General features: G+C 52.4%; 1 protein-coding gene across 1 annotated transcript in view; it reads left to right on the top strand.

Annotated features, from left to right (window-relative positions):
* Positions 1 to 16,226, top strand: part of MYH16 (myosin heavy chain 16) — a 53,886-nt gene that overhangs the window by 22,007 nt on the left and 15,653 nt on the right. The window contains exons 18-28 of the mRNA XM_007448860.1: positions 202 to 322; positions 3,599 to 3,735; positions 5,192 to 5,273; positions 7,410 to 7,583; positions 9,249 to 9,476; positions 10,475 to 10,579; positions 12,976 to 13,062; positions 13,285 to 13,430; positions 14,773 to 14,863; positions 15,313 to 15,369; positions 16,033 to 16,138. Of these exons, the coding sequence (XP_007448922.1) occupies positions 202 to 322; positions 3,599 to 3,735; positions 5,192 to 5,273; positions 7,410 to 7,583; positions 9,249 to 9,476; positions 10,475 to 10,579; positions 12,976 to 13,062; positions 13,285 to 13,430; positions 14,773 to 14,863; positions 15,313 to 15,369; positions 16,033 to 16,138 (1,334 nt within the window). The remainder of the gene's footprint in view (positions 1 to 201; positions 323 to 3,598; positions 3,736 to 5,191; positions 5,274 to 7,409; positions 7,584 to 9,248; positions 9,477 to 10,474; positions 10,580 to 12,975; positions 13,063 to 13,284; positions 13,431 to 14,772; positions 14,864 to 15,312; positions 15,370 to 16,032; positions 16,139 to 16,226) is intronic.

Genomic DNA, 16,226 nt, shown 5'->3' with positions numbered 1-16,226 from the left:
CTGCTGAACTTCCAACCCACACCGACATCTACTCCCCAGCGTCTCCTGTCAGTCCCCTCCCTCTGCCTGCTGTGGGCCTCTGCAAAACAAGTCTAATCCCTGATTTGAAGGCCATCTCACAGGTCGATGATAACTGTGAGGGTAGACTTCCTGGGCTGCCAACTTGGGGATGATGGGGACTGCCATCATCTCTCCCGACAGGTACCAAGTGCTGAACCCCAGCGTGATTTCTCAGGGGTTCATGGACAACAAGAAGGCCTCAGAGCTGCTGCTCGGGGGCACCGACTTGGATGTGAATGAATACAAAATCGGACACACCAAGGTAGGGTCTTCCCACTCAGCCTTGTCCCAAGAAGGTGGGTGTCAGGGTGTGAATTCCAGCTCAGCCGTAGACCAGGTGGTCAAGCCCCTCAGCTGCTGAGAGCCTCTGTGCCCTCTTCCGAAAAATCAGGGCTGGTAAAGCCAATCTCACAGGATTGGGAGTAGCGTGCGTGAGAACCCAGCTCAGACAGAGAGGTGCTCAATAAACAGGAGAATATTAGGACTGCATGGGCCACAGATTTCTCAGAATAAAAGCAGCCAATCGGAATCAAGGTCCTGGACTGGACCGGGGCACCACGGTATGTGTGTGGGCGAGGTCCGGGGGTGAAGCACCCTAATCCCAGCCCACCCACACCACGAGTCCCAGCCCTGAGTTGGCAGGTGAGTCAGGGTTGACTCAGACAGAGCGGCCGCCTGATCCTGACTCATGGGGCCCATGTCTGTCCCACTTCCTGGCCCCGCAGAGTCCTGTCAGGATTGTAAGGGCCAGGCTGATGGTGGGAGGTGCCCATCGACACCTGCCCAACCAGACTGCACCCTAACGTGACAGTCAGGGTGATGCAAGAGGGGCCCTGGCTTTGCCTCAGGCTCGGAGCCTGCTGCTGTGCAGCCTGGAGTGGGTCACTTGACCGTCCTTGTCTCGTGGGGGGCACAGGCAGGCCCAGCTTCTCCGTGGGCCTGGTGTGGCACGATGCCCAGGGAAGCTCCCAGCTGCATGTACATCCAACACGTACGGAGTGCCTCCTGCGTGCCAGGCACAGTTCTAGGCTTAGGGATATGCAGGTGGACAGAACAGAAAGAGTCCCTAGCTCCCTACAGCTTGCTTTGTAGCCATTGGTGTTAGCAGGATTGTAATACTGCCTTCAAACCTGCCAGAACCATTAGCTTTGGCATCCTGCACCGCTGAGACGTGCTGTGTGGAGATAAATTGACTTATGGGAACTCTCAGGCTTTGTCACAGAATCACTGAATACCTGAGCTGGAGAGAACCTCGGAGATCAGCTCCTTCCCCCACCCCACCTTTGATGGGTGGGAAACTTAAGAAAGTCTGGAGAAGACATAGAGGTGACGTGCCCAATTTCACAGAACTAGGCAGGACAGGGCAGGCCTCAGGCCCCTCGTCATGGGATCAGGGAAGTCACGTGACTTGTATCTGACACAGCCACCCCTGGGCAGACAGACTGATCTTGCTGTTGTTCAAGGGTTGCATGGGGCACCTCAGGTCCAGGTAAAGGCCCGGGGCTGCTGCGGACTGCTTTGCTCCCCGGTGCCAGGCAGGATCTGGCGGCAGGGGCAGAACAGAGAACAGAATGACTCCGCCTGTACACTCTGTCCCCATCCCTGGCTTTGGCTCACATGGGCCTTCCCCACCGGCCACACGCTTGCCTCACTGCTCCTCAAAGACCAAACCTCAACCACAATTAATCTGGAAATATCAAGCCCAATGTCTCTACCCCATGATCGGTGGGGAGAGGGCAGAGGGAAGAAGCATCCCTTTCCATCCTTTCCCTGTCGGTATCCAAGCATCCACATCTGTATATTCATCTGGGGGCTCTAATCCCTGCCCCCACGTGTAGAATCAGAGATTCCCAGTGCTGAAAGGACTTGGGGTCCTGCACTCCCACTGGACAGGAGAGGAGACCACATTCCCCCAAAGGAGAGTGACTTAACCAAGGTGCCCTAGCACATCCAAAGCAGGCTGAGGCCAGGTGTGGGTCTCCTGATGCCTTCTATACTTCCAGAAGTTTCTATCATGTCCTATTAGAAGCCTATAAAAATATGGTGCACTGTAAAACACACTGATAAGGCGATCACCCATAAGCCCACTTAAAAACCCAGAACTTCATCTTTACATCTCTTTCCTCTCCTTCCTCCCCACCCCAAGGAGTAACCTTTGTCCTGTATGTTAACTGTACCCTTGCCTTTTCAAAAATAGTTTTATCACATATGCACGTGGCCCAAGGTTTGCCTGGTTTTGAGCTTCATGAAAGTATCATACTTGATATACTCTTATCTGACATGCTTTTGTCACTTAATCATGTTTCTAAGATTCATCCTTGTTGGCTGGCATGTGACGTTTGTTCATGGTCACAGCCATATCATAGGACTGCTGATGGCCATGCCACAACTGTCCTGTCTCCTGTCCTTGGAAATTGGATTGCTCCTTCTTTTTTCAGTTACCAACAATGCTGCTATCAACATCCTCACACATGGCCCTATGCAAGAATTTCTCTAGAACAAAGTTTTCAACTTTGGCTGTACATTAGAATCATCTAGACTGAGGGTCAGGGCAGAGAGGTTGGAACACTGATGCCTGAGCTCCCCACCCCAGAAACTGTTTGAAGTCACCTGTGCCCAGGCAACGGCATCTTTCCAAAGCCCTCCAGGTGGGGATGATGTGCAGCCAGGGTTGAGATACACACTGAGGGAGTGACAACCAATTTCCAAAACTGTACTTACTCACCACCCACCCCCTCATTGATTCACATACTTGCCAACACTTGTTCTATCAGAAGTCTTCAGTGTTGCAGGTTTCGGGGAGGGGGAGTGGTATCTTGTGACCTTAATTCGCATTGCCCTGAGGTTGGGTGTTTCTGGCCCTTTCTAACATGCATTGCAAAGGTGTTCTTGTTTTCCTGGGGACGAGTCCCACTCACAGAACAGAGCCGGATGCCTGAAATTGTGCACCACTGGGAAAACTCTGTCCCCTTTCTAGAAAGCCAACTCCCCCTGCTGAACCACTATCCCCTCTTCCCACTCCCATATCCCGTGGGACCATGACTGTCCCAAGGCTGCTTTGCATAGTGGTTAAAAAGGAAGGCCCGTTGGCACCCTGCTGCCAGGCAGTCACCATAGGTAGCAGTGAAGATCCAAACGATCTATCACATTTTACTCAGAGCTTCACAGTTTGCAGAAGTACTTTCCCTGTTATCTCATTTAATTTTTATAGCAACCCTCTAAGGGAGGGATCAACAACCCCATTTCACAGATGAGGCACTGAGGCCCTAAGATGTGAGGAGGCATGTCCAAGGTGACCCAGCTAGTAATTGCAAGGCCAGGACTAGAGCCCATAGGAGTGTCCAAGAGTGAGAGGAAATAGATGCCGAGGCTGGCATGCCCTGCCGTGCAGATGTCCAGGCAGGGCCAGCTGTTTCCCAGGGTCTCTGAACTCTGAAGGACCCGTCGGAACTTCTTGTTCTTTCATTTTGAACTCCCCGCTAAGCAGCTGCTTTGGTGACAGAGTGGCTATTCTCAGATCCATGTGTCTTTCCCCCAGGTGTTCTTCCGAGCAGGCGTCCTGGCCAAGCTCGAGGACATGCGGGACGAGCGTCTGGCCAAGATCATGACGATGCTTCAGTGTCGGCTCCGGGGTTTCCTCATGAGGGTTGAGTTCAAAAAGATGCTGGAACGAAGGTAGCACCATTGGGCAGGCCCACTGAAGCCACACCATCCACATGGAATGACCAGGGACCCCTCCACACACACAGTGCTCAGCTCCACCAGTGACACTGGGCGGTGAGATAGGGAGGGTGCCAATGTCTTTGTTGTCCCAAAGAACCCTCTTTGGGGCCTGTGTTGGTTTCCTGGGGCTGCCATTAGCAAAGTACCACAAACCAGGTGCCTTAAAACAATAGAAATTTATTTTCCCATGATTCTGGAGGCCAGGAGTCTGAAATTAAGGTGTTGGCAGGCAACCTCCCTCCAAAGCTTCGAGAGGAGAAGCCTGTCTTGCCTCTTCCAGTCCTGGCAGCCCCAGGCACTCCTTGGCTTGTGGCTGCATCTCTCCAATATCTGCCTCTGTCCTCACAAGGTCTTCTTCTGTGTCTGTCTTCACATGGTCTTCCTTTTCTTTATAAGGACACCAGTCATCTTGGGTTAGGGGCCCCCCACTACTCCAATATGACCTCATCTTAAACTAAGTTAATTCCATCCGCAACGACTCTTATTTCCAAATAAGATCACATTCACAGGTTCTGGGGGTTAGGACTTCAGCGTATCTTTTGGGAGGGGACACAATTCAACTCCTAACAGGGACCACCTAATATAAACCCTTCTCTTTACAGTCACTTTCACAGCCTTCCCCTTACTTGATCCATACGATAATGCTGTGAGAGGGATGTGGTAGGATCAGCACCCCCATTTTACAGATTGGAAACTGAGATCAGAGGGGTTAAGGTACTGGGCCAGGTTCATGCAGAAAGAGTCAGGATTAGAAGCCAGAAATCCTTGTCCCAAATCGCTGCCCTCAGAATTGTGTTTCTCAGCCATCTCCCTAAAATGGTAATTAGAAAATAGCTCTGGCTGCCCTGGCTGCCCTGTGGTTGATTCTGGCTCTTGTGGTCATAGTATTAGTAATAGTAACAGTAATGAATAAATAATAACAGTAATGAAGTCTTGATATCCACCAGCAGGGCCCCTGTGACCCCGGCCAAAGGCAGGGACACCAGTTAGGGGCTGAGTGGTGGACTCAGTGCACAGAAGATCCTCAGTAAGTGACAGTTGAAGGAAGCTGTCAGGGACAAGGAGGGCTGATTCCAGAGACCGCAGACTGATGGGATTTGGAGACTAACGGATGATTTCCGGTGAGGGAGCAGAAGGAGGGAAATGCAGGAAGAAATGAGCTCAACCCTGAGCTGTCCGGGAGGAGCTGGTTCCATTGGGGAGGCCAGTCCCCCGTCCCCCCCCCCCTTTTACACCCCAAATTTTAAAACTTTGCTAAAGAAAATCGAAATAAATGGAGAGATAGTCCATGTTCATGGAAAGAAAGACTCAAGACTGCTAAGATGATTATTCTCCCCAAACTGATCTATAGATTCAATGCAATTCTTAGGAAAGTTCTAGCAGTTTTTTTTTTTTTTTTTTTTTGCAGAATTGGCCTGAAGGTCATCCAGCGGAACACACGCAAGTTCCTGGAGCTGCGTTTCTGGGGCTGGTGGAAGCTCTACAACAAGGTGAGGACTGAGAGGCCGCAGTCCTGGGCAGAGGGGCCTCCTGGGGATGGGAGGCCGTGGGATGCTGCAGGGACAGTCTGAAAATGAGGGCACCTTGGAGGAAGAGTGTAGCGTCCTTCCAGGAGGGGGCTGAATCCTCCCTGAGAAAAACGATAGTGTGTCTTCCCACCTTTCAACTCATCCCTCAAAATAAAACCCACTTAGGATGCAGAGAGCCCCCTCCCCACAAAAGTGGACTTGGTGCGCAGTGCCTCACCCTTGGGCATGTCAAAGCATCTCAACTCCTTCAGTGAAGTCCTGGACTTTAGGAAATCATGGGATCCGACCTCTCCTTTCCCAGGCTGTTCTGAGGCAGCAGTGGGGGTGAGTGAGTCAGCCAGGAGGGGAGGCTGCAGGCGCCCAAGTAACCAGTCCACCCTCAGCAAATGCAGGAGGCCATGAACCAACCTACTGCATGAGGCTCCAGTGGCACTGGGGCATGGCGTCCCACCTGGGGTCCCTGCGACAAGGAAGCACGGCACTGGACCCGGGGGCAGGGCTGCTGCATTCAGGGGGCCGGAGGGCAGTGTTGTCTTGAGGGGCGGGGTGTTCAGGGCAGCTACATGGAGGGTTGGCACAGGCTCCAGGTCATCTTAGGGGGCCCTGAGCCCCTGACAACTCAAGCAGAAGCTTCTCTCCCCTCCCCATAGGGAAGAACTTTCTAACAATCCATGCTGACCACAAATTGAAAGGGAGGGATAGTAAGTTCTGCATCCCCAGTGGTACCCATGCATAGGCCGGCCCACTGGAGGGCCTGAGACGGCAGAGGGATCTAAACAAAAATTTCTCAAATTTAGTCAGTATGGCACTTTCCCCACCTGTTCTATGACTGACCTTCTTTCTTTACATCAACTCACTTTTTTATTTTGAAATTTTTATTTTAAAAGGAAATTTCACATCCTTACCTGTCTCATCCTAAGCAAACGTTATGCATAAAACTGTGGATTTCACGAGTTCTTTTCATTTTTAAAAATTATTATTTTTCAAAATCATGTATTAAACTATTACTTTTCAAAATTATTTTTAAAGTAACCATGTAACAATGAAAATCAAAAGGTTTCCGTGCAAAGGTTGAATCCATCTCACCTGCCCCCTCAGTGTATGTATTACCCTTTGGGAAGCCCCAGACCAACGGCCTTTAAGATTTCTTCCAAGCCAGACATAAGTGACCACAGATGACAAGGAGACAGAGCCTAGAAACTTCTCTGCTCTTTACCAGAAAGTAAAACTTCACCAATTAAACATAGCAGAGCAAGATCCTATTCCAATAAGTAAAAACATAAAATTAAGTTAAAATCCTTTACTCTTAGCGTGTTAAGTGAGCTCTAATCTTATTTAACTAAGTCAGATAAGCTGAATCAATGGAAGAAAACAACACCTTAGGGGAGGCTTTCACTGGATAAAAAGTGTAACACAGTTGCAAGGGATGCTTACTATCACCCTTTTTTTTTTTTTTTTGCGGCTCACGGGCCTCTCCTGTTGTGGCCTCTCCCATTGCAGAGCACAGGCTCTGGACACGCAGGCTCAGCGGCCATGGCTCATGGGCCCAGCCGCTCCGTGGCATGTGGGATCCTCCCGGACCGGGTCACGAACCCGTGTCCCCTGCATCGTTAGGCGGACTCTCAACCACTGCGCCACCAGGGAAGCCCACTATCACCTTTTTATGCAAATTTTGCACTGCAGTATCCCAGATCCCCACAGACCAGGCTGGCGATGACAGGTTTATCTGTCATCTTCAAAGAGAGGATTCCTTCTCCCAAATCCATGGTGTTTGCACTCCCGAATAATGTATCCATAGATCAGGAAATATCCCGAGGGCCTGTCCTGCCTGCTCTGCTTGGTGCTGTAGAGACACCTAGGGCAGGAGGGAGATGGGGAGGGGCAGAGGGCAGGGCTCGTGGTCTAGCAGGGCAGAGGACCCAATGGACCCAGGCACTCTAGCAGGATGAGAAGTGCCAAATGCACAGAGAGGTCCAGACAGGTGCTGTGGGTGCAGAAGAGGAGCGACTATTCCTGGCTGAAGGTAAAGCAGCCCACCACCTAGCCCCCTGGCAAAGCCCATCCCCCTAACACTCTGCAGTGTTGTTCGCCACCCAGGTCAAGCCACTCCTGAATGTGGCTCGGCAAGAGGAGGAGATGAAGGCCAAGGAGGAGGAGCTGAGAAACGCCACGGCCAAGACGCAGGAGCTGCTAGACAAGATCAAGGATCTGGAGGAGAAGACGGCCACGCTCAGCCAGGAGAAGAATGACCTCACCATCCAGCTGCAGGCAGTATGTGGGGCCCTGGGGGCAGCGGCAGGAGCTGGGGGCCTTGGCAAGAGTCAGACCCGGAGAAGGAGGGAAAGTGGCCTTCTAAGAAGCTGTGTCCTTCTAGACGCTGGGGAATTCCCAGCCTTCTCTTTCTTTCATTGCCATGTCATCCTGGACCCAACTACCAAAAAGTCTCCATCAAATTCCTGTTCGCCCACAGCAGCAGGCTGGGCACACACACATACAGTACATGCTGGGCCTTGGGGATCGTCCAGACATGGGGGCCACGAGATGGTGGGAGGAGCACCTCTGGGGTGAGCCTGGCTCCCTGGGGACCTAGGGAACTTGCCCTCTTTTCTCTGCTTCCTTTTCCTCGCCCATCAAGTGCAAACACAGAGGGGAGAACATATGACCTAGTTTCTCTGGGGAGCCTGACTCCCAATACGATGAGCAGGTTCACTGCCGTGACCCTTCTGGTTTACAAGGGTCCTTCCTTCTCTGATTCGAGCTTCACAACCACCTCATAAGACGCCCGATTTTCATGTGTATCTTCAGGGTAGGAAACTCCACTTGACCGACCTTTAGAGATTTGATCAAGGTCCCAAGACGGTCAGTAGAAGACCCACAACGGGGAGGGTCCCAGTCCCATCTTGGTCATTCCTGCTCTGTCACAGCCGTGTCTCCTCAGCCGAGAGAGTGTCAGCACTTGCATTAGCTATCCATTTTCCCCAAGCTGTCTCTGACATCTTTTCTCCCATGCTTTCCACCCCCCTGAGAAGTTGCTCAGGCTAGGACCCTCATTTTATGTTTGGGGAGGCTGAGGCCGAGCGTGAATACAAGGAAAAAGAATCTTCCGTTTATAGAAGCACCACCATGTGCTCCATCCCTTTATGCCTCACGATGATCATTTCCCTTATTTTGCAGAGAATTGAATTTCAGTAAATTTATGCCACGAACCAAAAGTCATCTAGCTGGTCTGGTCTTCTGACTCCATGGCCAGTTGTTGTCTTACACCACTGACCCCCATCTCAGGGAGACCCCAGTGGACACCCCGCTTGTCCCTCCTCTGCCACTTACTGCCTGTGTGACTTTTGACAACTCCACCCCCTCTGCATATCGGTTCCCTCATCTCTGAACCCTAGCTTATAGATGACACCTGTCTGGCTTGCTTCTCAGTGTTGTTATAAGGAGAAACCAGAGACGGGAAATGGTTTGTTAACACGGAAGTGCTAAATCAATGCTGGGAGTTATTTGGGTGGACACGCCCCTCCACGTTGGCAGATGCAAGCACAGGCCCACATGGGATCAGTGGATGAGATGGCAGAGCCTGAATGGACAGAGGCGTCCTGCCTGAGTGGCCCGGGCTTCTCCTAGGCCACTGCTAACGCCTTAAGGTGAATCTGATCACCTGGAATCTCGTTAAAAAGCAGATTCAGATGAACAGGTCACAGGTGGGGCCTGAGATTTTGCAGTCTAACCGGCTCACAGGTGATGCTGCTGCTACTGGTCTGGGGACCACACTCCTGGATGAGGCTTCGTCACCAAGAAGCTCAGAGATAGCCAGCCCCTGTCCAGCCCCCAGGACACGTTTGTTGGGGGCCCATCAGCCCAAGGCCTATCCGTCAGCACGTTCCCCTGCAGGTGCCCGGCCCCTGCCCTTGACCAATACTCTCTTTCTTCCACCAGGAGCAAGAGAACCTGATAGATGCAGAGGAGCGCCTGACCCAGATGATGAAGACCAAGATGGAGCTGGAGAGCCAGATCTCTGACATGCGGGAGAGGCTGGAGGAGGAGGAGGGCACTTCGGCCTCGCTGAGTGCCACCAAGCGCAAGCTGGAGGGGGAGCTCAGTGACCTCAAGCGGGACCTGGAGGGCCTGGAGACCACGCTGGCCAAGACGGAGAAGGAGAAGCAGGTGGGGAGGCCCCTGGGCCAGACCCTGCTCCTCCCAGGGCCAGGGAACCCCCAGCCTGCTGCCGTGCAGGGGCCACACCCAAAGCCCATACAGCAATGCTGCCCAGGACCCGAGCCACCAGCCACATGCGTCTATTTTAACTTAATTCAGTACAATTTCAAATGTCGTTCCTCGGTCAACCTGGCCGCGTATGGAGGGCTCAGTAGCCACTCGCAGCAAGTACTACGATGTCGGATAGAGCAGACGGAGCACACGTCCATTGTTTGGACAGAGCAGCTGACTCAGGGGGCTGAGAGCTGTTCCCCTCGTGGAGACGCCCAGGCCTGGCTGGTTTTCCTCGTGCCTGGGATTCCTGGGCGTCTGCCTGGCCTTCTGCCCACTCAGCCTCAGCATCCCTGGGGCCCCTCACAGAACATCCTTCTGCAGCACCATGTCCACCCCTCCCCCTTCCCAGAGGAAGCAACCATATTGTAAGGTGGGGTCACCTTTAGCTGTTGGATTTCTGCCCAAACAAGCAGCTGCTGCCCCTCCAAGTGGCTCCCTGACTCCCGGTACCATCTGGCTTGCCCTTGGTCCCAGGCCCCCTTCCTATCTCACAGTGGGTGGGGTCCCCGAGCAGGGGCAGGTGGATGCTGCCTAAGCTGGGGCGTCTGCAGCTTTGATGTGCACTCGAACCACAGGGACCTCAATAAGACGCAGGCTCTGGGCCAGCAGGTCCTGCGGGGCCCAGGGGCTGTATTTCCCACACAGTCCCCGGTGAAGGCACGGCTGCCGTCCAAGGACCAGGCTCCGAGTAGCCAAGGCCTGACGGTGTTCTCTCTGCCCCCTCACCGCCAAGATTCTGACTTGGTTGGCTGGGCTGTGCCCTGGGCATTGGTATCTCTTAGGCCCCCAGGTGGCTCTGGGGAAGAGCCAGGCTGAGAACACTCTCCTCCCCTTCTCCCCCGAGGGTGTGCCCAGCCTTAAAGCGCGGCCTCTCCCCTGCCGCCCATCTCCAGGCCCTTGATCACAAGGTCCGCACCCTGACTGGGGACCTCTCGCTTCGAGAAGACTCTATAGCCAAGCTCCAGAAGGAGAAGAGGGCCCTGGAGGAGCTGCACCAGGTAGGCACCGGCCACTTCTCCCCTTGGCGGAGCAAATGGAGCTCGGAGACAGGAGACCCTCATTCGAATCCCGGCTTTGCCGCCCATCAGCTGGGGCCCTTGGGGAAGTCACAGCGTCTCCCTACATCACAATGCCCTCATCAGTGAAGTGGACACAGTCACTTGCTACCTTCCTTCCAGGTCTGTTAAGTGGGGTGAACATATCATTTACCACCCAAACTAGGACAGGTTTCAGAGTGAAAGGGGACAGCAGGCATGTGTCAGAATGGTCCAGGCACACTGGGAGGGATGCTCCCAGAGTCATAAGGATGAAGTGGGCGTATGGAAGTGCCCTGTGAGCTCTAAAGCACCAGGGAACCCTGATTCGTTGCGGCAACAACAGGCATGAGTTCCTGAGGTCATGGGGAGCCCACCCGACTGTTTCAGTTGCTCCTGAGTGTGGAGCCAACTCTGACCACCCACCAGTGCTGACCATGGCGTGAAGCACCTCCTAGCCTACACACAGGTGCCAGGAGCAAATTGAAGCCCAGAACTAGACAGTGGACCCTCATCCCTGTGTTTGCTGACATCATGAATCTACAATATGTCCCCCGAGCACATTTCTTTGTCGCCTCTGGAAACACATCCCCTTAGACTGTGACTCTCTATCGTATCAAACCCAGAGCCCCCTGTTATAGCAAATATGCTCAGTTCTCATTATACGGGGTAGCGATGTTCTATGGAGTCACTGAATTAGCAAATACTGAACCTTTGCTCTCGGGGAAATACAGGATTATCTTCCTGCGAGCCTCTAGTCACAGCGTTTTTGTCAACCCATCAATACATCATACATGTGATGGTGATCAATACATTATCTTGTTTTATGTGTATTTCTGTTGAAAAACACCTTATTTAGTACATATTGTTTTTTGGGGGTTTTTGTTTTTTGGGGGTTTTTTTTTGTGGTACGCGGGCCTCTCACTGCTGCGGCCTCTCCCGTTGCGGAGCCCAGGCTTCAGGTGCGCAGGCTCAGCGGCCATGGCTCACGGGCCCAGCCGCTCCGCGGCATGTGGGATCTTCCCGGACCGGGGCACAAACCCGTGTCCCCTGTATTGGCAGGCAGACTCTCAACCACTATGCCAGCAGGGAAGCCCCAGTACATATTGTTGATACACTGGACTCACGGTCAACAGCCCCTGTATCTCAGGCCTGAATGAAGCTCATCCAACACATAGATTTTCTCTGCAAGGCACATCACAGACTTCTTGCGTCAGGAATGCCAGACAGCACTGCAGAACTGGGCTTCGTGCCATTGTAAGCAGTGAGATCACCAACAAAAAGCACTGACATGTAGAAAACGTGGCACTACATAGACTGGGAAAAGGACACGTGTTTGCAGTCTGAGACGAACCAAGGAGACAGAGCATCATTTATCCGACCTCAGCTGGGAACATGCCCTGCTTCGCATGTCCACGAATGACCACGAAAGCACTATGAGTATTGATTTGGGGATTACAAATAAGTTTTAGCGAGTAGGTAAATTGGCAAATAGATAATTCACGGATAATGAGGATCAACTGTATTTTGGAACGCCCTCTTACTATCCTGAATTGAAAATTATAATAATGTAACTAATATATAACTTCAGAAAAATCAATAGAGTGCCCTTCCATATAAAAGGAGAAATGAATGAAAGTAATTTATAATAAATAATGGGGCTGTCAAAATGTAAAAGCTCAGGCAGATCTAGGAGGGCTGCCTGCCCAAGCCCGTCTTTGATGGCTGTAGATGGGCACCCGAGGGTGTGTTGGTGACTCAGGTAGCCAAGTGCGGTTGCTACCAGTGATGCAATTTTACAAAACAGTGAATAATTCTCAGGGAGATTTTAACAACAAGAAGTAAATCTTCTCTTAGTTTTCACGGTAGATCATTCTTTAAAATCGTAGTGTATACTAAATGAAAAAAATGTTATGTGCGAAGAGGTACTAGGTTCTAGGTTCAGAAAAGTATAAATAGTTGTTTACTTACATGAATGGCTGAATGGGACAGCAAGTGTGTGAAATGCAGAATTATTCTTCATGGCACCCATTATCCAGAGCAAGGCCAGATGTCCAGCATCCCTGGAAGCACCTACAAAGTACCAGTGAGGCCCCCAATCATTGTGACAACCAAAAGCACCGCCCCCCCCAGATTTCCTATATGCCCCGTGGAGAACCAGAGCCCCCAGCAGACCCCTAGGGGCCCACCTGTGGCTGACGGGTGATCAGTGTGCCGTGGCCTCACCCACCACCCAGGAGCAGGTGCTCTGTAACTGATCACTGACATCATCAACTCAACTCGGAAGTGATGGCAGAGAACCAGATGTTCAGCTGCTCCCACCTGCCTCACAGGACACACATGTGTATCTTTCCTTCCAGAAAACCCTTGATGACCTGCAAGCCGAGGAGGACAAGGTGAACCATCTGACCAAGAACAACAGCAAGCTTAGCACCCAGATCCATGAGGTAATGCCCCGTCGTTGGGTCTGATTCTATAGCTCGACGGTCAGGTCTGTCCCAGGTCACAGGGGCCTCAGATACATTTTGGGGGAACTGGGAAGTGAGGCCCTTTCTGATGCCACAGCTAAGGAACCAGGCCCAGTCTGGTTCTTTATTGCATTCTGGCCTCAGACAACCCCCTGCTCCACACACACACCCTACTTTCTTTTGTATTTTTTGTCTCCGCAGCTAGAGGATAACTGGGAACAGGAAAAGAAAATCCGGGCGGAAGTGGAAAAAGCTCGCCGGAAAGCTGAGAGTGACTTGAAGATGACCATTGACAATCTCAATGAGATGGAGCGGTCCAAGCTAGATCTCGAGGAGGTGGTGAAAAAGTACGCAGTCTTTCCTTTTGCCCGTAGCAGTGTTAGCAATATCTAGCACTTCCTGGATGGCACCCGGCGCCAGGCACTCTGCTGAGGGCTTCATATGTATCAGTGCATGTCCCCTGAACCTGCTCTGTACCAGGCACTGTGCTCAGCTCGGAGAATTAGGGAGGGAGGAGCAGGTGCTTCCCTGTTCTCAGGGAGCTCCCAGCCTCACACAGGGCCTGTTGGGCACTGGAAAGGACACAGGTACTAAGCAATGCACCCACCCCAGAGGTCAGGGAGTCTTTGCAGAAACCTGAAAATTGGGCTCTCAAAGATCACAAGGAGTTGAGGGAATATGTTAGCAATACCACCCTGGTAATAACATGGAGGACATGTGGGGTGGAGAAAGCAGGAAGACAACTACTGCAATAGTCCAAGCATAAACCAGAACTGAGTAAGAGGCTGAAGGGATGGAGATAAGGAGGCAGGTAAGGAAAGCTTTTAGGGGGCAGAATTTGGACAATGCATCTTTTAAAAAAATATTTATTTATATGGTTGCACCAGGTCTTAGTTGTGACAGGTGGTCTCCTTAGTTGTGGCACATGGTCTCCTTAGTTGTGGTGTGCAAACTCTTAGTTGTGGCATGCATGTGGGATCTAGTTCCCCCACCAGGGATCATACCCGGGCCACCTGCATTGGAAGCACAGAGTCTTATCCACTGTGCCACCAGGGAAGTCCCCTGGACAACGCATCTTTGAAGTACATTTTGCTAGGGCAATTCTAAAGCACCACAGGCTGCCAAGAGGGCGTGTGCAGCTAAATCTGCATCTCAGCACATTTCTTGGGAAGCACACCCAGAAGGTGCGGGTGACCCTGCCCATCCTCCCCACCTGCTTGGTCTCTGGCATCCTAGCTCTCACACGTGGCTCTTGACACGTGGAACTCACATCAGGAGACAGCCTTTTGCAGAAAGATTTTGGAGGAACGTTTTCCCTAAAAAGGCCAAGCATCTGTGTGATTCTGGAGCCCCTAGACTGTAAGCTGCACCAGAGCAGTGACTTCTGTCCGTTTTGTTCACTGATGTGTCCCTGAAACCCAAGACAATGTCTGGCACCAGGAGGGACTCAATAAATTGAAGGCAAATTAATAAATGCACAAGTGAATGAATGAGTGAGTGAAAAACCAGTGGAGCAGATCCTGGGGCTCTGTAGGGCGACTCATCTGTAGGGTGAGAAGGCCAGGGGTTAGGGCTGAGTGGGTCTCAGCAGGGTCAAGGTCTCCCCCGGCAGCCCCAGCTTCATTCCCGTGCCAGCTTGCTGGTCTAGCCTCAGAGCTTTTCCTCAGGAGGTCAAACGTTCTCTTGCAGGAGAGATATGGAAATCAATTCTGTCAACTCTAAATATGAGGATGAGCAGTCTCTGAACTCCACGCTGCAGCGGAAACTAAAGGAACACCAGGTCTGTCTGTGCGGGATGGAGGAGACCCAGATCCTCTTCTGAAATGCACTGGCCTGCACCTTTGCTCACATCAGCTGATCTGCTGCTGCCACAGAGTCCTCAGAGACTGACTGATGTCCACCTCATGCTGGGATAAATTCCAAGTCCCCACAGTGGCCACAGGGCCCTCCACAATAGCCCCTGCTCCCTCCCTGGTTTGTCACCCACCATTCCCCCACCATTCCGTTCAGCCCCTCTAGCCCCTTGCGGGGTCTCACACACCCCAGCCTCCCTCCTGCCTCAGGACCATTGCACACACTCTCTGTGGCCTGCTTCCCTCTGCTTTTGACAGCGTCCCGCATACACTTAGCTGCCTTCCATCATTTTCATTCTAAAAGGCCAGTGGGTGGGTCTCTAACTTCACCCAGGAGAGATAAATGCCCAGCTCTGTCTGCCTTTTTGCCTGTTAGGCCCGAATCGAGGAGCTGGAGGAAGAGCTGGAGGCTGAGAGGGCAATGAGAGCCAAGGTAAGTGAGATGCGTCTACACTTCCTGCCTCCTTTCCTGAGGCAAAGGACCCAGTGAAGCCACAATCCAACAACGAGCAGAAACTCCTGTTGGGAAACCAGTAGGGAGGAGGATGGGGTTCCGGTTGGAAAGGACTTGTTGTTTCTTGAGCACCTACTGTGTGCCAGGCACTGTGCTACACGTGCCCATTGATGACGACGTAAGAGGCACAGATGCTCTTTGTTGTGTGGTCCAAGGAGAGTGGGCAATGTTAGCCTGGGGACTGGAAGACTGCATTCAACAGGCTGAGGCGGGGAGGAGTTACTAGGCAAAGGGAATCAACTAGCACTTATGTGCACAGGTACAAAGGTGTGAAAGGAAAAGCCAGGAGTGGAGGAAGGCTTGAGGGCAGGGATCCTGTAGGGAGATGGATCATAACACACCTAACTCCAGCTTCAGCCCAGCTGGGCTGGGGGGCAGGATGGGCACTAAGGCCCCCCCAGTGCAGGGAAGAGGACAGACAGCATCCTCTGCTGAGTGTGGGGGGGGGGGTGACGGGCAGAGTGCATAGCTCCCCAAGCGCAGGCCCCTGGCCTCACAGACGCCATGCAGTCATCACAGTCCTTACCAGAGAAACAGGGATTCTTGGACGGCCAAGGTCAGTGTCATCCCATCTCCCCCCAGGTGGAGAAACAACGCAGTGACCTGTCCCGAGACCTCGAAGACCTCAGTGACAGGCTGGAAGAGGCTGGGGGAGCCACATCTGCTCAGGTACCATCCTCGGGGTATCCAGGAACCCCGATTCCTGCCTGCCTGCCTGCATGGAGAAACAAATGCTGGATGATGAGCAGGGGGATAAGGACCAGTTAGTTCCTGCT

Source organism: Lipotes vexillifer, unplaced genomic scaffold, assembly GCF_000442215.2.
Source record: "Lipotes vexillifer unplaced genomic scaffold, Lipotes_vexillifer_v1.1 scaffold778, whole genome shotgun sequence".
NCBI classification, from domain to species: Eukaryota; Metazoa; Chordata; class Mammalia; order Artiodactyla; family Lipotidae; genus Lipotes; species Lipotes vexillifer.
The sequence above is the reverse complement of the archived record's forward strand: the minus strand, read 5'-3'. Positions and strand labels throughout refer to the sequence as shown.